Source organism: Berghia stephanieae, chromosome 1 (assembly GCF_034508935.2).
Source record: "Berghia stephanieae isolate SIO BIC M18660-M18661 chromosome 1, UCSD_Bste_1.3, whole genome shotgun sequence".
Classification (NCBI taxonomy): domain Eukaryota; kingdom Metazoa; phylum Mollusca; class Gastropoda; order Nudibranchia; family Aeolidiidae; genus Berghia; species Berghia stephanieae.
In genome coordinates, this window is record NC_088360.1 from 113,758,905 (window position 1) to 113,783,007 (window position 24,103).

A 24,103-nucleotide genomic window follows, 5' to 3' on the forward strand; every position below is an offset into this window, starting at 1 on the left:
TATATATATATATCCATCTATGTTATAAAACATTTACCACTTTTTGTTGTACAGTCGTCATAAATGTCTCTAATTTAAAATTACCAAACTTTAGGATTCTGTTTGGAGGGCCTTCTACTGAATGTTGTTGTTTTTGTTAGATCTCTTCCGGTATGCTTATAAATAATTCCATCTATGTGGACAGTTGTATAATTCTTTTTTTAATGTTAATGGTGGTTTTCTGCCGAGTGTTTAATGATGAAATATTTTTCCTACAGGCATAAGATGCATTATTTGTTGAAAGTGTGTATCCTGTTGGTTTTAATATCATTTCCCCTGATATGCTGTGATCAAAATGTGTTTTTCGAATTCTAAATGTGTTCGCTAAATGTGGTGGTTGTCCTGTTGCTGGAATTTCAGAAAGTTGAATGTAGTTTTGACAATTTTCTCTGAAAGTCCTATGTATTATTCCTGCTTGTATATATAATATCATTCTACAACTGTGACTTGGTGTACAATTATTAACTATATATCTCTATATACCTTTGCATCTATGTTCATCTATTACTTATCTATCGATTTATTTATCTATGCTCAAATGTATCTATCAATAAATCTCGTATCCTACCCATATTTACATTTGCCCACCAACATTGTAATTTCAGTGATGTACTTACTCGAAAGCACGGAAATGCATTTGACGCCACAGTGGCAACCCTGTTGTGTAATGGTCTCCTACATATGCAGAGCTCTGGGGTCGGTGGGGGCGCTTTCTTTGTCGTCCGTGACAAGTAAGTTGGAAATAGGATTCAATAGTCTGATCTCACGTCCGCCCAGCAACGAGCAGCTTGGTTCTAAACAAAGAAAATGATACTTTTTATTCTTCATGCTAGCTAGAACTTTTTTACATGTCATGTGATCAGAATGTATATAAGTCAAAACATGATCAGATTTATAATGTTTTTCTCCTCTAGATACACTTTTATGCTCGTCCGAGAATTATTTCATAAGGGCGTCCGCCATTCTTCCGACAGTTTAGAGCCAGTTACTAAGTTACCATACGTCATTACGAGGGAAGTGACGTTACGACTGTTGAAGCGTATTTGTAAAGATATCAGTGCCTGTTGGAAGAAAATCGGCATGCTAGACATGGTTCTCACACTACTATGTTATGACGATCGACCCAATCAGCAAAGTCCGGTCCGCATTCGTGCACCGTCGCAAACCCGCCTGGTAGCATCGTCACAACACACCGTTCGACTCGATGCTCTGTCGTTTCGGGTTCTTGCCAACATCGGGTACATGTGGGACAGGTGGAAAGTCCCCACTGATGAAGCGCACTTGCTGTTAGGCAGTTCCTCGACCGAAGCAGATTCGCAGCCACCCAGTGTCTTCTCTTACTGGTATCAGAGCCTGGCAACTTTTCACCAAGCTTAGAGGAGTGTACGTCCCCGCCCCCACGAGGAATTAAATTCGTCTAAACCGACTTCCATCTCGTAAATGCATTTCTGTCCGTAGTCAGGGAATCTGCGTACAAGGGTTGCCGGGACTAATTTCTGCTCGAAACGGGGGCACCGTCAATTATGCGCTTCAGAGGGGCATCCCCATTCCCTCTCTCTCGGATCTTACTCAGCCAGTTTACCGTAATCGTCTCCCTCCGGACATGACACTATGTGCATCGACTTGCAATGTCGAGGGCGAATCGCGCGAGACAACGGTCAAATCCGCTGTCGCTCTGGGCCGATTCGGGTTATCAAGCAATGCCCCATTTCTTGCCGGCAAACCCCTTTCACTTGCTATCGTCGTGGTCGGATGATTAACATTTCCGGTATTCGTGGCTCATTGTGGGAGACATTCCTTCACATAAAAAGTGTTTTTTTTCTTCTCTCGACTATATCACAAAAAGTAATTGCAGATTCGTAATCAGCGACCTCAAATTAGTGTTATTCCATTCATACTACTTAACATTCACTTCACGGTCCAAATGTTTTAAACAAATTAATATCCATACGCATTGTCAAATCTACGCGTACACATCCCATTTTAATCCTTGGCTTAATATATATACATATATATGTTGGTTTTACAATTCAATTCGAATAAAGTCAATAATGTCAATTCGCTATGGCACATAATATCTCACATAATAGTATAGCAGATTAAAGAAACACGCACATACTACTACTGCTGCTGCTACAACCACTACTATTACTACAACTTCTACTACTACTACTACTACTACTACTACTACTACTACTACTACTACTACTACTACTACTACTACTACTACTACAACTACTATTACTACTACTACTACTACTACTACTACTACTACTACTACTACTACTACTACTACTACAACTACAACTACTACTGTATTAATAATAATAATAATAATAATAATAATAATAATAATAATAATAATAATAATAATAATAATAATAATAATAATGATAACAATAATAATAATGATGGTGATGATAATGATGATAATGCTGATAATGGTGATGATGATGATGATGATAATAATGATGATGATGATGATGATGATGATGATGATGATGATGATGATGATGATGATGATGATGGAATAATGACGGTGGTGGTGGCTGTGGTGGTGGTGGTGGTGGTGATGATGATATAAATTATAAAAACAAAAACCACGGAATGTTGTAAAACATTCAAAGTTTAATTTTCATAGAAATAACATTTACGCACCTGATTGGTTTATATTGATTCTTTAATTTTAAAACCACCTGTGTAGAAGTTTTCTTTTATCTATATTTTATAAATATTATTTTTGTGTGGGTGTACAATGGTCGTTTTTGTAACCAATATTTAGTCCAAACTGTCCTTTTTTGCTGTGTCTTTCGCTTTTCTCGAAGAGCAAGAACACATACACCAAGCACATCATCTAAAACAACATCAGTCGTCTTTACTGTCGTGGAAGTGCAGGAAATGATCGTCCTATCGGCGGTTTTTCCTTGCCGGTCCAATCTCCACGGGCAAACCCTCACGCTTTGTCCCTGGGTGTAAATTGTAAATGGCCGATAATACTAGTGGAAGTAAGATGATACCCCCCCCCCCCACCCCCCACCCCAAGAAAAACAAAACAAAACAAAACAAAACAAACAAAAAAAAAACACACCCAAAACTGTAACGGTGTATGGGTATGACCTTGTGCGGTATGAACGAAGCGACCTCTATAAAGTAAGGAGGAAGAAGAAATTCCAAAGGAATGAAGATATATGATAATGTTCAAACATGATATAAGACCTACACAATTTATTATATAATATTATGCTTACATTTTTGGAGTGACTTTACTTTACGATAAGAGTGTTAGGTAGAAATCGGGCCAGGTTACTTTAATTCATTTCACACTACTTAACATTCTCTTCACGGTCCAAATGTTTAAAAAAAATAATTTCCACAGGCATTGCCGTAAAAAATAACAATGTAAAATTGAATGTAAGCTTCAATTTAATTACAAAAAAAGATAAAATGGACGTTTCGGGTTTCCACTTTATCAACAAAACAGGATGAATGAAACACTACAGATGAATGAGATAATGTGGTAGTGGCGGTTACATTACAGGCATTACCGGAACTTATTTGATATAAATGGCAGTACGTAGTCCTTAAAGTCGTTCTTCGGAGTCATACTGTCCATGGACACAGAGCTAATCCTGGATTATTTAGCATTAAAGGAATAATGGACATTGAAAGCTACATTTTGATAGGACGCTAGTCTACCGAAAAGTACTTTCCGCCAGATCTAGCAGACCTAGATATATATTCACTGCTAGTTGGACAGAAAAAAACTATCCCGACAGCACCAGGGATCCATAACATTCCCATAGCGTGTGAAACGAGTTCTCTACCATCTGAACCAACGCCCCCAACACTCTCCATTGTGACATTGAACGAAAGCAATCAACTATTTTGTTTTTCCAGGAAACAGGGCTGGTTTGCAATAAATGCCAGAGAGACAGCTCCAGCCGGTGCCACCAAAAACATGTTTGCCAAAGAGGAAGACAGAATCAAATCTCGACTAGGTTGGTTGAAAATACAAATTACAGATATCGAGCACAATATGCACAGAGACTGGAAGAAAATGGAAGAAAAAAAATTGGTTGGCCTGATCCTTTATATATATATATATATATATATATATATATATATATATATATATATATATATATATATATATATATATATATATATATATATATACTTGTGATCAAAAGAAAGTATACACTTGTTTTATCTACAGAATTAGTATGAAATATTGTTCTGGTTTATTAAAAACCTATGTGTTATCATAGTACTATTATTTATCTTTCATTTTGTTATAATTTATAACGTTTATGGTTGATCTTGTATGCAACATAGACTTTTAAAAACATGATCTTCAAAAAGGGAAGTAACAAGTCAAAACATACACTATAATTTTGACAAACAATGGCATTTTAATAACATTACTTGTGTTCAATTCACTTGAAGTGAAGGTGAATCTAATTCAATCAGTAACGAGTATGTCACCCGTTCGCTCCAATCACAGCATTGCATCTCTTACGCATGGAATTTGTCAATCAGGCCAGCTGGTATTAAGGAATGTTATCCCAATCTGTTCTTATGGCATGTAACAGTTGTTGTTCATTTTTCGGGTCTAATGAACCAACTTGGGGGCCGATTATGTTCCACATATGTTCTATCAGATTTAGATTGGGGGATATTGCAGGCCACAGGCTGATAACGTTCACATTATTTGCTGCTATAAAATCCCTTATTACAATAGTTCGGTGGGATGGTGCATTGTCGTGTCGAAGTTAAAATTTAGGATGTTCATGAAAAAATGGAATAACATAGGGTTGTAAAACGTGCTGGATGTACCTTGCGCCGGTCAGGGATACATTTACATGGACTAGAGGTGTCCTATACTCTCTGCTTATTCCACCCCACATCATGACATGTCCATATCCTCTGTTTGGGGATTCCATGACACAAGAACCGTAAAATCTTCGGTAACAACATAATCTACTGTCATTTCTTCCAATCACAAAGCGTGATTCATCTGAGAAGAGAACAAATGACTACGCATGCGTTGTCAGCGCAGATGAGCACGGGCCCACTGAAGACGGGCCAACCGCTGATGTGCTCTAAGAAGTTGTCGCATCAACGGACGTCTTGCGATAATGTCATGCTCTCTAAGTCTGCGTCGAACAGTGTGTAGACTAATTCGTGCACCTGGGAACTCTAGCGCAGTTTCAGTCGCCGTCCTAAAACAATCCTGTAGATGCGTATAAAACGGTCCTCACCTTGTGTTGTTACTCGCGGTCTGCCAGTTCGATTTCGGTCCCTTACCGTTTGTGTTATTTCAAATCGATCCACTAAGGAATATACAGGTCTCCTTGTGATATTAAACATTCTTACCACATTGGTCACAGACTGTCCAGCTTGAAGATGACCAACGGCACGTGCACGTTGTTCTAAACTAAGTCGTGGCATCGCGTAGATTAATGGATGGTATTTTGTATTGTGTTTTCCTACCTTGAAAATAGTTCAAGAAGACACGGATGACAACAAAATTAATCTACACACTTCCTGTCCATTGTAATGGGCTAAAAGGTTATTTTAGCACGTGCGCGACGTGGTGAGCGAATTTCAGGTCAAAAACAAAAACATCGACTATCGGTACACAAAAAGGCTAATGGTTAACAACTCAGTGGAAAATCATTAGCCTACGTCAACGGATAAAAAAGTAACGACGATTTTAAATGTGTATACTTTCTTTTGATCGCAAGTCTATAATATAGTATGTATATATTGTGTCAATAAAGGCATGCGATATAAAAAAAAGAAGATAAATTTGTCTACTTTTTTAAAGATATATACAACGTACCAATATTATGTTTTCTCTTATGTGAGATGATAGCAAATTCAAATTTTCTAGTTTCTATTGTAAATTACACACACACACACACACACACACACACACACACATATATATATATATATATATATATATATATATATGTGTGTGTATGTGTGTGTGTGTGTGTGTAATTTACAAAAGAAACTAGACAGTTTGAATTTGCTATCATCTCACATAAGGGAAAACATAATATTGGCACGTGGTATATATCTTGAAAAGGTAGACAAATTTATCTTTTTTTATATCGCATGCCTTTATTGACACAAGTGAGGAGCAGATGCGGATCGCCAACCAGGTCGGTACAAAAGTTACATATTATAAATGCGCACCAGAAAAATTTCAGATATTTATTTCATATAAGCGTTACTACGCAGCAGTTAGTTGTCGCACTAAAAGTTAACGCTCAAAGAGCGTGGTTTAAAATGTTCACAAACCCGTAATTCGACAACTTTGCACAATGTTGCTCGGCTGAGATGGGCAGATGAACTCCAGGACTGAGATTAGTCAGAATAATATTATTATGTTGGACAGCATTTTGTTTACAGACGCATCGGTTTTTTAAAGGTAATTAATTCCCTAGACAAAAAAAGTTCGTGTCATCGACGTCGAGGTGAAGGTTTCAATGACCAATAAATCATACACTAAGAGAAAACTAGCTTATCTATATTTATATATGCATATTGCGCGCGCGCGCGCGCGCGTGTGTGTGTGTGTGTGTGTGAGAGAGAGAGAGAGAGAGAGAGAGAGAGAGAGAGAGAGAGAGAGAGAGAGAGAGAGAGAGAGCTTTTAAAATGTATTTATAAATTTTCTCTAGTTAATTTCATATAATAACCTACTCATTATCCTCATATTATCATATTATAAAGGTGGTTTGGCCGCAGGGATACCTGGAGAATTGAAAGGCTTGTACGAAATCCACAAGAAGTTTGGATATGTGGATTGGAAGACATTAGTCCAACCGACATATGAGCTTGCCAAAAACGGCTTTTTTCTGAATGAACACGTTCATAAGCAAGTAGTCAAACTAAAAAGTAAAAAAGGATTTGAGTAAGTCTCATCTTTTTCTTTTATCCTTCTCCTCACCCCCTCCAGCTCTAATGCTTCTTCTTCTCCTCCTCGTCTATATATTATGTATATATTGTTATATATATTAATCGTTTGGTTAATGAGATATCACTTTAAAATGCTATTTTATAAATAAAGATATAACCAATAAACTTATTTGGATGAAATGTTTACATATATACATGTATATATAAATATAAAATAACATTTTTGAAGTGATATCTCATTAACCAAACGATAGAATTCCTCAGATGATAAGAGAGACGCATGCGCAATGCTATGTTGACGATCTCTCTAGGAAGGACATGTAAGGGTGTACGTGTGCAAACTGCGGGTGTACAATATTTTGGGAAAATAAAGAAAAATAAGGGACACCCTGTGATCTTGTTTTTTGGTGTGCTATGTTTAAAACCTTGCCGCTCGTTTCGTTTTCAAAAAGGTCCACTGATCTTTTCTCTCAGTCTTAATTCAATATATTATAGTTTGTCTCACCAAAATGATAAATCATGACATAAAATGAGTTTTTCATAAGTATGTATGACTTCTTCTTCTTCCTTTTCTTCTTCTTCTTCTTTTTGTTCTCTCTCTCTCTCTCTCTCTCTCTCTCTCTCTCTCACACACACAGACACGCATTCACACACACGCACTCGCTTTACGCAACGGGTGATCGATCCCGGGTGCATTCGAGATTTTTTGGACGCCCCTGTCCACCCAGCAATGATTAGGTAGCTGGGTCTCTTAGATCTGGCGGAAAGTACTTTGTGATATATTAATGTCTTATCTAAAGGATAGCAAGTCATTGCTATTGTCCCTTTCACATTATAAAAACCAGGATAAACTCCGGTTCCATGGGCCGATTGGGGGATGGTGGGGTATAGAGAGGGGGAGGGGAAAGGGAAGAGTGAGAAAGGGAACGTATAAGCGGAAAGGAGAGGGGGGGGGGGGGGGGGGGGGGGGGGGGGGGGGGGGGGGTTGAATAATGTCGGAGACGGTTTATTTTGTGCTATTAGTTTGAATTTATTTGAGTGTCTGCACATTGTCATAAGTTCGGATATCTTTTGTTTAGGATGTTACGTTTGTGTGTAAAAGTACTTCCAATTTTTCAGTGAGGCAAAGGTTGCACTTTCTTGTTCCAAATCGATAGGGACTACATTTTGACAATCTCCCATCTTACTGTTGGCGTTATGTTTGCATTTATTTGGTCCCAGTAGTGCATTGATAATGTTGTACTCTTGGTTCTGCTTTTGTTTCTCATTGTCGTTTTGTGATTGTTATAACTGATTTTGAATGGCCATTGTATCTTGCAAATATATTGTGCTGTAGTGTTGTTGGTGATTATGTTAGCCTTATAAATAAAGGGCTTTTGTAATAATATTCCTTGTACGGGGCAACCGTTCTTTGCCCTGCAGTGCAAATGGTTGTTATGCTGTTTTCATTGGAGTAGCTTCCATTTTATATGTCAGCTTGTGGTCGTGGCCTCTGTGTTTAAGTGCCGTCTCGTATATGAAGAGAGGGAAGTCAATCGCTGCTCAATCATTTCTGGAATTCGTTTTAATATTGTAGAACATTTCAGGCCACACAAAAACACAATAGAAAACGGAACATAATATGGTTCAACTCACCATTCACCAAATCAGTCACAACAGGTATTGGCAAACAATTTCTCTCTCTCATTGATAAGCACTTCCCCCAGAATCATCGGCTCCATAAAATAATAAACAGGAACAATGTAAAAATAAGTACAGTTGCCTAGATAACATGAAGCAGACAACTACAATCCACAACATGCAAATTCCTTCCGCATATAAGTCCCCTTTCCCACCCTTCCCTTTCCCCTCCCCCCCACCCCCCACCCCCCATTTCCCTCTTTCCTTATATTATGTATATATATATATATATATATATATATATATATATATATATATATATATATATATAGTTTGATTAAAATGACGCATTAAATACAATCAAATTTTGATTGATTATGACACAGCTTTTAACAAACAAACAAATGATCAGTTATACTACCACTCCTTCAAAAATGACATCAGATTCTTTCTGGATGACAAAGGCGAACCTTGGCCAGTGGGAACCTTCATCAAAGTCCCCAAACTTGCTAAAACGTTTGAGATTATCCGAGACGACCCCATGTCTTTTTACAACGGAGATTTGGCTAAGGATATTGCACAGGATATCCAGGATGCAGGTAAGAAATTCGGATTTGACCATTGTGACCATCAGCTTTCAAACGGGGATATATCGGGTTGATTTAGATGATATATATTATATTATAATTGGCAAATAGGATTTTTTGTAGCACTAAGGCTCCAAACCACCGGACCAATAGTCACCAAATCTTGCATGGCGTTTACAATTGCAATGAAGATGGTTTGCGTGTATTATGAGATTGATAAGACATCGTGATGATTTTATCAAAAAATCAAATTTGTTTCGTCAAATCCAATCGAAAAAGAAACCATCATTTTTTTAGAAGGAATGTGTATCAACCTTCCGGTTAGCTAGTGTGGCAATGATGTGGGCGTACTGTGGGGCTACGATCAATTTCTTAAAATTTATACGAACCATTTTCCGTTCTTAACATTGGGAAAGAATTCTATGATAAGTGAGCGAAATATATAAAATGTTAAATGCAGAACACATCTATCCATGTCCAATTAAAAAGCTCTGTGGAGTTCTCTTACGAAGTCGAAAACTGTATTGCCTATTATTGAGTTAAAAATTATATTCAACACTTAAGTCATAGGTGTTGTGTTGATCGACTTGTCATAACGTTCAATGAACAAACAGCAATGCGTTTATATATATTCATATCTATAGCAAACATAAATACCATTCCATTGGTTTCCATTCGTGTGCCTCACAGCAATGACCTGTCTTTTTTCCATTGATCGTTTTAATCATGTGATTTAATCGGTAACATGTCCAATCAAGTACAAACTAACGTACCCGCGTTAACAGATTTATGAATTAATATCATTCCTTCATAGATATTTAACACAAAAAAGGTAGCCTACAGGGTGGTTGCCATGTATTTGGACGATACAAGTTTTGTCCCATAGCCTACTTTTGATTTATGTGAGAATATTTTCTCTATACAAACCTAAAATAGTGTTTACTATAAAAAATCTTTTAAAATACAGGACAAGGATTTCGAAATTGTAATTTTAAGTAATTTTGATAACATGCAAGCTGTTAGTTGCACCTACGTTGTCCTTATTAGGCTCTGTAAATAAGAATCCAGAAAAGCTTTAAACAATGAATTGCTATTCGTTGATGATACTTGAAAATTTGGATATATTTTGTGTGTGTTAATTCTCTAAAATTCATTTGCTTTTAAATTGTGATAGTTCTGCACGGTCATCGATTTACATTTTTGCTAGATGCTTTCCCAAATCCAAGTAAATACGAGTTTATAATGCATCCCTCCTCCCTTTTTTGTTTGTTCACTCGATACATTACAGTGATGTAAAATACATTTACTGCTTCTTTGATTTTCAAATGCATCCATAGGAGGGATCATTACCGTTGATGATCTGAAGAACTACAGCCTCACTTGGAAGGAAACCACAAAGATGACACTTCCGGGAGGTTTTACATTGCATTCCATGCCTCCCCCTGGAAGTGGCGTTATCATCAACTACATACTGTCTATATTATCCGGTAAGAATATACCATTTGTGAAACCAGAAGGGTTTAAACAATTTCTTAACACTCTTTCCATGGTAAAGTATGTTTAAAAAGGCGGCGTCTCTGTTTGAAAGTCTGGTATTTTTTAGGTTTAGATTAGACTTTTTGGGCCGGGAAAGTCATGAGAATAAAAATACAAGAGTCTCTCCATTGTCTTTCAGTGTCAAAGACCCACGGTACAGAAGAATTTTCTTTCACAATAATTATTTTCTAACCTTTGAAAACACGTTTATTCTAGTATTCTAGGCAAGACGTAACTTGTCAATAATTGCTGAGTAAACAATTAGGTCAGAAACATGTCCTTGGTCAGAACAATTCTAGACTATTTCTGGTACTGATATCGGCCCATTTGTGCTCTATCAGTTGAGCTAATAGGATAAAGATAGTAAACTCTCACAGTGGAGTTCGTCCTTAAGTAGTAAGTTTTAAAAAATTCATAACTAGACTGGGTGGGGGTAGAGGGGGAGTGAACGAGTTTCTAGTAATGGCGTCTTTTCCTAATGAAAACAAATATGGCTTGCTGTTTGATATCATTATTCCTATTCTGATTTTGACTTAATCCTAATTATATTATTAATAATAGGTTACAATTTCAACGCTGACAGCATGAGAACAGATGAGAACAAGATTCTTACGTACCACCGTATCGTGGAGGCAATGAAATTTGCTTATGGAAAAAGATCAGCCCTCGGCGATGAAGACTTTGTTGATGTTGCTGAAGTAAGTTAATTCTTTCCAGTCGCGTGTTTTAATCATTTAGCTGTAAAAGTAAATCGCAAGTTTTTCTTCTTCTTTTTCTTTTCTTCTAATTCTCCAAATCATGTTAACAATCATCGTCCTCATCATTGTCGTGGTCGTCGTCATAATAATAATAATAATAATAATAATAATAATAATAATAATAATAATAATAATAATAATAATAATAATAATAATAATAATAATAGATAATAATAATAATAATAATAATAATAATAATAATAATAATAATAATAACAATAATAATAATAATGATAATTATAATAATAGACTGTTATAGAGCGCATGGTATCCTCAACAATGAGGCTCTAGGCGCTTTATATTACAACACAAAGCAATATAGAATGTACATGACATCAAAAAAAGAAATGTTTTCAAGGATTACTTGAAAATATACAATCATTTGGAATCTCGGATGCTCTGTGGAATGGTGTTCCATATGGACGGACCAAAATGAGAAAATGACCTTGTTAACGCCTTTGTACGAATGCGTGGGATAGTCAAACGGGTGGTGTCATTGGAGGAACGCAAAGGTCGGGTTGTCGAATATTTCTTTAGGAGCTCTGTGTGGTAGGGAGGGGCAGTGTTTTCAAGATAACGATAAACTAGGGCACATGCTTTGAATGTGACCCTTTTCTCAACAGACAGCCAATGTAATCCTCAAAAGAGAGTTGTGGCAGTCAAACCTCCGCCTTCGAAAGATCAATCTGGCAGCATTATTTTGGACCATCTGCAGCTGCCTGAGCTTATTTTCCGAGACACCAACAACAGAGCATTGCAGTAATCCAGCTTTGGAAATAAAAGAGAAACGACAAGTTTCTTGGTAACATACTCAGAAAGGAACTGTCGAATAGATCTAATTGTTTTCAATTGACACATCAATGATTGGATCATTGTCTTAATTTGATGGTCCATCGACAGTTCTGAATCTAAGAATGCTCCAGGATTTTTGACCATGTCATTACTATCTGGATGCCTTCCATCGCACACAGCTAAGAAGGGTACTGGACATCAAATACCCCAAAAAGATCTCAAATGAATCACTCTATAAGATCACAAAAGAAAGACCAATCTCCCTTGACATTTTACAACAACGATGGCAACTTTTCGGTCACGCAGGGACCAAAACATACCAGCTAACCAAGCCATGTCGGGATACTTTCTAAAACACGGGAACCTTTTCAGAGGAAGACCGATCACAACACTCCCTGTGATCCTAAACAAAAACCTCACAACACTTGGACAAAGCATTAGTCTCATAACGGCAGGGGACATTGAAAATCTGAGAACCCTAGCAGAGGACCGGCAATATTGGAGACACCTCACACAGGGAATACTGGAAACAGCCAAGGCGACCCGATCTTTCGGTCGAGACGCGAAAGGCATCTAAGTCAAGTCAAGTCATTACTATCTATTGACACCTCTCCCACTTTCAATTTCTTCTCGTTTCAAAATCTTCTGTTTCCTACATACATTACCTCCGTTTTCTCATCATCCAACCTTGGTCTGTTCCTACCCATCCAATCGCTAACACCCAGTACGCATTTTTCACATGTGCTAATGACATTTTGTAAGTTTTTAGTACATTCAGATCCAAATAACTGGGTGTCATCAGCATGTTGGTGGTACGACAGGCCAAAGCCACTGATAAATTTTGAAAGTGGATGTATGTAGAGAACAAAAAGCACAGGTCCAAGAACTGACACCTGTGGGAAACCACATTCTAAAGGAATTTGATCGGACTTTAAAATATTTACAACTACAATTTTTCACCAATCTAATAAATAAGATTTAAACCAACTGAATGCCGTACCAGAAATGCCGAAAGTTATTTCTAAACGTTTTAACAATAGGTCGTGATCGATAGTGTCAAACGCTGATGATAAATCAAGAAGGTTAAGAAGTATGCAGGAACCATTATCGATGATTTGAAGAAGATGATTTACAACCCGGACAAGAGTCGTTTCGGTCGAGTGGTTTGGTCTGTAGGCAGACTGAAATTTTTTCCATGGAATTTATTTTAAGGTGATCTAGAAGTTCTTTTAGGACTAGCTTTTCAAGAATTTTTGATAGAGAAGGAAGGTGGGAGACATGTTGATAGTTATTTGGGTTTTCTTTGTCAAGATTAGTTTTTTTTCAATAAGGGTTTAACATACGCAATGTTGTAGATATCAGGCACGGCACCCAGTTTAAGTGATATATTTATGATGAGAGTGATGGATGGTATTAATTCGTTTATGAATAGTTTTAAAATATCGGGTTCTTCTGTTTTCCAGCTAACCCTTCAAAACTTCAAAACACTGTCATCTTCACAGAATCCAAATCGGTTCTCCAAGCTCTCGATTTAGATAAACTCTCCTCAACGTTCAATAGTTTAAGATCTCAACTAGATGAATTCCTTACAACACACAGAGTAGACTTATCTCTCCAGTGGATACGGGACATTCAAATATACCAGGAAATGACAATGCAGGCAGACTAGCCAGACTCGGATCAACACTTTTACAACCATCAATTCCAGTATCCTTAGACACAGCGAAACAAATAATCAAAACAAATAAGAGAGAGGAATGGATGAACAGTTGGGCAATGAGCACCACGGGTAGATGTATGTTTTCCCATATGACCACTCCTGTAAAGACTGATTGCCTAAATAAGCTCAGAAACACCAGCAAAGCATCATCTTTCAACTAAGAACACAACACATACCGCTCAACAACCATTTAAGCAAAATTACAAAAGACACATCCCCTTCCTGCCCCCTATGTCAACACCCCAATGAAACAGTAACACACCACTTGCTTGAATGTCAACCTCTTGAAGACCTGAGATGCACATTCCTCCCACCAAATCCAAGCATCAGTAACACACTTTATAGTCACCTGGAACAACTACAAAAGACATCTAACTTCTACGTCATGGCACAAGACCGAAGGGCTAGAGCTCAGGTGGTCGCTGGTTCGGATAAGTAAGTAAGTAAGTAAAATATCGGGTTTAATCGGATCTAACTCACAGCTTTTCGAAGCAGCTGAGAGAATACAGTATATGACTTCTCTCGCTGACGTCAACAAACTGTGAAGGACCGTCACCCGAAAAAAGTTCAAACTTTGTATCAAAAGGATAAGTTTCTAATTCATTTCTGATCAATTTATTTTTTTCTTTAAAAATTGGAAATTTTAGTTGGAAAGGTTCTTGATTTTCTTTACCTAGTAGTTCATTTGAAATTCGAAAAAGGTCCTTAGATGATGTCACAGTCGAAAATTCCTTATCATAATAGCCTGGTTTAGTCAATGTATTTATATGATTGAATTATTTTTATCTATTAAATATTTTTCTCTATCAGCTGGTAGTTGTGATTTTCTTTCATATAATCTCCTTTGTTGTTTTGCTTTCTTCATGTCTGTGTTATACCATGGGAGTTGAGTTCGTATTTTCACCGTCCCATTCTTTCAGGAGCATCTCATAATCATCATCATCATCATCATCATCATCATCATCATCATCATCATCATCATCATCATCATCATCATCATCATCATCATCTTCTTCTTCTTCTTCTTCTTCTTCTCCTCCTCCTCCTTCTCCTACTCCTCCTTCATTTTCTTCTTCTTCTTGTTCTTCTTCTTGTTCTTCTTCTTCTTCTTCTTCTTCTTCTTCTTCTTCTTCTTCTTCTTCTTCTTCTTCTTCTTCTTCTTTTCTTGTTCTTTTCTCTCTTCTTCTTCTTCTCTTCTTCTTCTTCTTCTTCTTCTTCTTCTTCTTCTTCTTCTTCTTCTTCTTCTTCTTCTTCTTCTTCTTCTTCTTCTTCTTCTTCTTCTTCTTCTTCTTCTTCTTCTCCTCCTTCTTCTTCTTTATACGTGCTCCATCTGAGACATACAAATCAATCACATTCATACCAACCTTTGTATAACGTCAAATAAAATACCTTAATCTTTTCAATGTTTTCATCTAATTCCCTCAGCTAGTTGCTAATCTGTCATCAAGGAGTTTCGGGGAGGAGACCAGACAACGCATTACCGATGATAAGACTCAGCCCCTTGACTACTACGACTCATACTTTTACAACCAACAAGACCATGGGACTAATCACCTGTCTGTTATAGATGGAGCGGGCAACGCCGTTGCTGTGACCACCACTGTCAATCTGTAGTAAGTCTAGTTTCAATTGCGAAATTAATAGAATAGAATGAAAATAAAGAAGGCCCTTTAAGAGGAGCGTAGCAAAAGGGTATAGTCTTTGCTTAATATCCTAAGGATACCAAGTTTGAAACATCATAGTGTTGTGCTAACTTAAGCAAGTCACTTCATTCTAGCTTACTCTGCGGCACTGTACCGCGCAAGTTCCTTGGGTTATTCATTGTGGTATGACACTCGCTCTCGAACTGGAAATCCAGGGTTCACGTCCCGCTCTGAGCGCTGCATAGTTGCGTCTTGGAAAATGTTCATCACTCACGGTGTCTCAGCGTAATCAGGTGTACAATGACAGCGTTGTCTCTGTCGGAAAATGTTATATCTTCAAACAAATGTTGACATGTCTCTACCTAGATTCCAAAGGTTGGAAGTAAAAATTGTTCCGTACAGCCAATGTATGCCAATGAACACAGAATTACTGGCAAATCTATAAATTATAAAACTATTTGTCACAGCATTATATATACAAGAAACCCGCAAATCATTTCTAAATTAAATGTAATTTTGTCGTTGACTCAAATGAGCATTTATGAAATTTTCTAGGAAAAATGAATTTGTCCACAGACTTAATTACGGGACCTTAAAATGTAATAATTTTTTTAGCTTAAGCGACATAACTTTAGGCTTGTTAAATATTTCCATACGGATATTTGAAATTTATGGAATAAATCAGTATGGGTGAACTTAATTTATTTTGGTTGTCTAATCAAAAGAATACGTTTGTCAACCGCAAAAAAAAATATGATTTAAGTAATAGTTAAACTCATTTTATTTTATTTGTCCAATCGGAAGAATAAGATTGTCAACAGGCTTTACTATTGGAAATATGTTGACTTCAGATGGCTCGAAAGTTTTGTTTTGGTCTAAATCAATTTCCTGGATAGCATAACAATTAAAATAAATAAGTGCCAGTGTCTAATCTTTCTAATGTTGTAATTTTTTCATGTCTAAATGCATTCCATGTTTTAAAAAAATGTTTTCAAGTTACATTTACAGTGAAGATGTTTTGCCAGATTCATTGGCGCGCACCATCAAACTTTATTACCGGACCAATTTTGATCGTTGGTGGCTCAAAGGATTTGTCTTGATCTATGTTTATTTCCACGATAGTAATATAAAAATAGATAAGTGCTTGTCTGTAAAAGCCTTTATTCCATCCCCCATATATATATATATATATATATATATATATATATATATATATATATATATATATATATGTATGTATATATTGCGGTTTCCCCACCAGTTGCAATAAAAAACCCATTTTAATCGTTTATAAAAAATACAACATTAACAAAATTTGTTAATTTAACATTTAATGTTATACCATTGTCATCAACCCCACCCCCTCCCATTCGTAAACTTTACATCGGAATATTTTCAACCTGCGGTCAAAATTACTTTCTGTTGAAAAGATGACATGTCGGGAGAAATAAAGAGATCCCTGAAATGAGTCAACACTATCAATTACCAACAATAAAAAACATATTTTATACCATGAATTTAGTCTTTTACCATCTGGGACAAGGTTTTGTTAGATTTAATGTAGAACTAACAAGTATAAATCAACGTTCGTTCCATCAGCAATAACAATTTTGAATATTTCATATGGTACAGAAAAACCAAGGATTGATTCGTTGACTGATTAACTGATTAATTTATTCAATGTAAGATTAACTGACCAATTGATAATGATGATAATTTTTGGTGTCGAATTGCCACAATCGTAACAAATTGAAAACGAAATGAATATGTTTATGTTGTGTATATCGCACGTGTGAAAGAAAGAGAGGAAGAGAGAGAGAGAGAGAGAGAGAGAGAGAGAGAAGAGAGAGAGAGAGAGAGAGAGAGAGAGAGAGAGAGAGAGAAAATAAGTAGGAGTGAAATATCTGTTCAATGTTACAGTTATCGTTTAACGTTATAACAAGTGTAACTAAATGACAAATTGCCATATTTATGGACAATAAAGATCTATTATTATTATTATTATTATTATTATTATTATTATTATTATTATTATTATTATTATTATTATTATTATTATTATTATGTTTTCGTCTGACCGCGCCAGGTCAAACAATTTAAGACAATAAAAGAAGCAATTTGAGTTCTAATCTAGTGTTATTTATGAAAAAAAGTCTTATCTCGAAAGTCACACTTCAAATGCAAATTGTCTTTTTCTAAGGAGGAAGAGTAAAACACACAAAAAAGCAAAAGGAAATTTCACTTGATATCAAATTTTATCACTTGTAAAAAGTAAAAAGTATCTCCCAAAACTCGTTCTTTCTATGAATTCATATTCCCTATCGTTGTGTTTCACAGCTTTGGTAGCAAGGTTGTCGGAAAACGCACTGGCATTGTATTCAACAACGAAATGGATGATTTTTCTACTCCTAAACTGACCAACGCCTTCGGATTCCTCCCATCTGCATCCAATTTCATCGTGCCTGGCAAACGACCTCAGTCTTCTATGAGCCCAACCCTCGTATGGGACAGCAAAAGGCAAGAAGTGCGAATGGCAGTTGGGGCTGCTGGTGGATCAAGAATCACTTCTACAACTGCAATGGTTGGTACATCTTATTGGAGCTTTGACATCGTACATTATACAACCACATCTCTCCATTTTAGCATGACCTTAGTTACTTACTTACTTATCCGAACCAGCGACTAGCTAGCTCTTTGGTCTTCTGCCAAGTTGGATGTCTTTGTAGTTGTCCAAAGGGACTACACAGTGTGCTACATATACTTGAATTTGGTTGGAGGAATATGTGTATGGGATTTTGGCTTGAAAACACTAACTTTATCCATGGGTAAATTAAGATACCAAAATATGTCAAAATAATATCGAACCCAAAATTAACAAGAATCCATAATATAATTATACCAACAAATGATTTCTTTGGTCAAGATGGAACAACGCATTATGAAATTGCACATAGACACAGAATTTTAGATCTCTACAGTTTATTCTATCTTTAATTTCCTATTCTTTTCCCTTCCAATACCAATCTTCTCTTTCATTTCCACAACGGGATGGTCTCCGCTCCTTTTTCTCCTCATTTTCAGTCTTACCCCCTCCGCCTTTGCTCTTCTTAACTAAGATAAAATTATTTGACAGCATGACAACTCATGATTTAAAGAATCATCCAACGCTTTCGTCACCTAAGCTGTGATTATTTATGCATTGTTGCTCAGAGCTCAACATTTATAAGCAAACCTTATGAATGAATAAATAAATATAATTTTCTTTATTCATTTTAAACAGTAGATTTTCAAGGATTTATTCCAACAGCTGTATGGAAACAACCAGGGATCGACCGCCATACAACACCGAAAAGTGAGTTTAGGGTTGGCTCAAGGCCGCACAACGTGGTAGTCAATTGAACTCGGTATCTTTTCAGTACAAAGTAAAGACCATACCGATGTACCAGGCTGTCTTGAATGGAAGAACTTACTGATCAAGCTTATAAATTACTGCAGACTAGTATGACTCAGACATCAAAGAGTTTAATTGTATCTCAATAATTTCAGCTAATAATGGATGTGTTATGGTTCAAGATGTCCATGGGAGCGGCTATGGATGAGCCAAGAATTCACCACCAGCTTATGCCTAACAATATCTTTGTGGAACCCCATTTTCCTATGGTAAGTTATTATCTCTAATGTGGGCCAAATCCACTTTGAGTACGGGCTTTGTTAAGCTTCCTATAATAGAAGTTTATATAAATATAAATATATTATATATATATATATATATATATATATATATATATATATATATAATATGATAAAACTATGTACAAGTTATTTCATTATATCTATATGAGTCACGTCTAAAAAAGGTATTTTTGTTGGAGTGATATTGATGCTTAAAACATTTTACAGTAAAAATAAGAACTGAGACTTCAGATACGTTTATTTGTTTTGTTAGGGAGATTGAGTATATTTTCATAGAATTTATAAATCCAAGATTTCAATTTTACTTACCTTTAGACTTTTATTTGTCATTTGCTTTATCCAGATATAATACGTTTGACACGACGGGATTCATGCGCGGGCATGTTTGATGTTTTTGTATGTGTGTGCAAATGCCTGTAGATTTGAGTTTGACTCAATATGCATGTATTTTAATATATATATATATATATATATATATATATATATATAATATATATATATATATATATATATATATATATATATATGTATATCCTTTCTTAAAAAAATATAGCATTGTGGAGAACATTGTGCTTATTTGAGTCAATAAAAAAATTATACGGCGCACAACTCTAATGAACGATTTGAAAATCAAAAATGTATTTTTTACAGATAGATAAACAGATAACTTGATTTCCTTTTATAATTTAAAGTCAGTTTGAGAGTTCGTTGAGTCACACAGATATCATAAAATACGTACCGACGACACTAACATCTCAAAATCAACCAATTTCGTCACTGTAAAAAGTTGTCAGTTTGCGTCATCTATTTATGACATCAAGTATTATTATTACTTCCGTTGTGTTGTTCATTTAGCGGTGATCAGTGTTGTTATGTAGTAGTATTTTCTAATTGCGTGTATGTTTTTGTGTCTGCGTGTGTGTGTGTGTGTGTGTGTGTGTGTATACATGTTTGTGTGTGTGTGTGTGTGTGTGTTGGCATTTCTCGACAAATGGTGGCATTCATAGTTATATTATTCACTTGATCACATGAAGGTATTTCAGTCGCCATTTTGATTCTTTTTCTACTATTAGGGTTAGCTCGAGATCGAAGGATTTTTTATCTATTAGGGTTAGTCATAAGTCTTTGTAAAGGTGCTAGGATGTTAATTTTTCCATAAGTTAAGTAAAGGGGAGACATTCCGAAAGCTCCTACATCCCCAGTATTCTTTAAATTTGTATTTTCACCGCTGATCTTTTGTCAGGCGTTTATTTATTCAATTTGTCATCATTTTTTCTATTTTGCTTAGCTCGAGATCGAAGGATTTTTTTTTCTATTAGGGTTAGTCATAAGTCTTAGTAAAGGTGCTAGGATGTTTGTTTTTCCATAAGTTAAGTAAATGGGAGACATCCCGAAAGCTCCTACATCCCCAGTATAATGTATCCACTTAATGTAAATGTTGCTGCTCGAAGCTCGAAGAAATAAATAATAATGTGAAATTGAATGTAAGCTTCAATTTATTTACAAAAACAGATCAAATGAACGTTTCGGGTTTCCCATTTATCAATAAAACAGGATGAATGAAACACCACAGATGAATGAGATAATGTGGTAGTGGCGTAGTTAAGATGAATAAAACAAAACATTGGTTGGCAGGAAATTAGTATGCTCCTTTGTAAGGAAGCACGAATTAAAATAGAATGCTAGATATTTCTAAAAGGTGCGCAATTAATTAAGTGAAAAGAGGGGAGACGGGGAGGAAGTGTGTACTGCAGTTTAGAAGAAATATAAAAACGTGAAGACTGTTGTTGGAAGATAAATACAATGGAATTGAAAATCCTTTCTTTAAAAAATATAGTCTAGCCTTGTGGAGAACATTGTGCCATTTGAGTCAATAAAAAAATTATACGGCGCACAACTCTACTGAAAGATTTGAAAATTAGAAATGTGTTTTTTACAGATAGATAAACAGATAATTTGATTTCCTTTTATAATTTAAATTCAGTTTGAAAGTTCGTTCTGTCAAATCGATATCATGAAATATGTACCGACGACACGAACACTCTCAAAAACAACCAATTTCGACACTGTAAAAAGTTGTCAGTTTGGTGTTTTTACGCAAATCGTCGCATTCGACATAATGTATTCACTTAATTACTTTAAGGATTTGAGATCTACACTAAGTTTTCAAAAGCTTTCATCTATTTATGACATCAATATTATTATTGCCCCTTTTATGCTTTGAATGTGATGGTTTCGGGTGGATAAAACCCAGGTTTAACTTCTTTGGTAATGAATTAAAAAATAATAATAATCTAAAAAATCGAAATTTAAAACAAGAAAATATAAGAAGCATTGAAGGTAAAATAAGGTTTTAGAAAGACCTTATTAAATGTAATGAATAGTCAGGTGGATCCGTATCGCAGTGGATAAGCTGTCAGACTCTAACCTTGAAAGTACTGGGTTCAATCCCATTTTGGACAATTAAAAAAAAAAGTTTACTTTATTGAGAAAGACATCATTTTCGTTGTTATAGTTACTGGACATATATTTAAAACCTTAAACTAATCTATTATCATTATTATTTATTATATTTTTTAAAAAAAACAACATCGGTACCATTCCATGTGTTATCGACGTGCATTTATATGTTAACGTCGATTGTTATCATTTTATAATATTTTATCATTATCATCAGTGTATTCGTTTACCGCGTCTTTGTCATTTTATTGGGGTTTTATTTCCTTTTTTTAAAATTTTTTTTTGGTTTGTTTTTGTTGTTTTTCAAAAACTTCCTGTCCCATCATTGTTTATGTCTATTTACCTTATCTAATCTACGCCATTCACACTACACATCTCTCATTCGTTCTTAGTGTCTCATTCGTCGTGTTTTGTTGATAAAGGGGAAATCAGAAACGTCTTCAGTATGTCTTCGTCTATTAAATTAAGGCTTACAATTCAACATTTATCGTTATTTTTTTCCTTCGAGCTTCAAGCAGCAACATTTTCATTAATCAACCAGCAGCGCCAACGGAGGTGCATAAAAATGGTGTGTTTTTGTACACCTCCAGTGGAGGTGCATAAAAACGGTGCCAAACGCCACCAAACATGATCACCAGAGTACTGTACTGTAAGGTAAGTTCTCGATCCCAGGATCGTCTTTCAACTCTGCTCACGTCTGCTACTTCAGGTTTATTTTCGCCGTTGATTTTCTTACCACAACCTGTTTTCACACACGGACAACAATATGTTGCTGTGTCACGGGTCAGAGGCTATAGCGGCTTACACTCCATGTTGGACCACACAGAAAAATCAACAGAGGATGGACCAAGCAATAGACAACGTTGTTTACCAATCTGCCCTCATTAAATGATGGTGGGTGTAATATCGAATGAAAATGGTTCCTTCCCCGCGAAATTGCCGGCTTTTAACTAGTATATATATATATATATATATATATATATATATATATATAATATATATTATATTTATATATATATATATACATACATACCACGTGATAATTTACTTTAATTCCATTCCACCCACATTATACATATTTGCAATAACTTTGTTACCAAGTTTATTGTTTAACAACGATAAAAACAAACCACTCCATCAAAGTCGATAAATAAATTTATATTTACAGGAAATACGAAAAGGGTTGGAGGCAAAAGGTCACGTGGTCAAGGAGAAGGAATACATATCAATCGCTCATGGGATCGACAATAACTACCTTTCTGTTGATGCAGCCAGTGACTACAGAAAGGGAGGCCAGCCTGCAGGATTTTGATACTCCATTTCACTAGGAAAGAAAAGTCGTGAAATCAAAACCTCTACTATTTTGGTTCCTAAATCCTTGGGAATGTGTATGTAACCAGACCTTCAGAGCATTAATAATGAATATGTTACATAAAGGTGGCATGACTATTTCAGTAGCAGGATGTATAGGCAGATTCTTAGGATTACGGGATTACGTGAAAGAACGAGGTTGGATGAGCTCTATTGACGATCAGAATATATTTAGACTAGAAAGTAAGATGCCATCACTCTGACACCAGAGATGAATTACACAATATGTATCGGAAGAGTGGTTTTACACTTCCAATGAAATAGGAACCCCGTTTTTTGACATCGCACTTTTCTTATTCCCTTTTCACAATTCATTTAACGCATTCCGATTTTGTCTCATCTGAGATCTATATCCACTAAGATTGTTTCTGATAAAGGGCATAGAACCAAACGTTTTGTTGACATCCAACCAGGTGACCTACCATCTTAATCCGGGTTTTATTTCAGTGTGAAATAAAGATAACTATGCAAAATAAATGTAACTATGCAAAATAAATGTAACTATGCAAAATAAATGTAACTTTGCAAAATAAATGTAACTATGCAAAATAAATGTAACTATGCAAAATAAATGTAACTATGCAATTCTTAGTCACGTAAGCCAGAAATTTATGTTTTTGAACCTTTATCTATAGTCCAAATAAAATGTTTAAAATCAACGAAAGTGTGATACCTATATAAATTCAATTTTTAGAATCTAACGCACAGAGAAATAATTCCGTTTAGATGCGACGGGTCACATATTTCCTACGATTGAAAGTATTTAGTATGCGTATAAAATTCCATTCGAGAATGGAATGCATTAACACCAAAAATGCCAAAAAATTGAAAATATTAAACAAAAAAACTTTTAAAAAAATCAATAAAGCACTTTACACGACTCGGGGAGTGGACATAATAATAGGTTTGTTTCTAGACGAATTTGTGAATTTTGCGGTGATGCGTCCATGAGGA

At 35.6% G+C, this 24,103-nt stretch overlaps 1 protein-coding gene across 13 annotated transcripts in view; it reads left to right on the forward strand.

Annotated features, from left to right (window-relative positions):
- Positions 1-23,808, forward strand: part of LOC144962784 (glutathione hydrolase 1 proenzyme-like) — a 38,970-nt gene extending 15,162 nt beyond the window's left edge. For all 13 annotated transcript variants that reach the window (XM_078896025.1, XM_078896026.1, XM_078896028.1 and 10 more), the window contains 10 exons: positions 645-770; positions 3,937-4,037; positions 6,784-6,964; positions 9,034-9,188; positions 10,514-10,663; positions 11,274-11,410; positions 15,408-15,595; positions 17,963-18,206; positions 19,172-19,285; positions 22,947-23,808. In XM_078896025.1, the coding sequence (XP_078752151.1) occupies positions 645-770; positions 3,937-4,037; positions 6,784-6,964; positions 9,034-9,188; positions 10,514-10,663; positions 11,274-11,410; positions 15,408-15,595; positions 17,963-18,206; positions 19,172-19,285; positions 22,947-23,090 (1,540 nt within the window). In that variant the 3' untranslated portion in view covers positions 23,091-23,808. The remainder of the gene's footprint in view (positions 1-644; positions 771-3,936; positions 4,038-6,783; positions 6,965-9,033; positions 9,189-10,513; positions 10,664-11,273; positions 11,411-15,407; positions 15,596-17,962; positions 18,207-19,171; positions 19,286-22,946) is intronic.
- Positions 23,809-24,103: the final 295 nt, after the last annotated feature.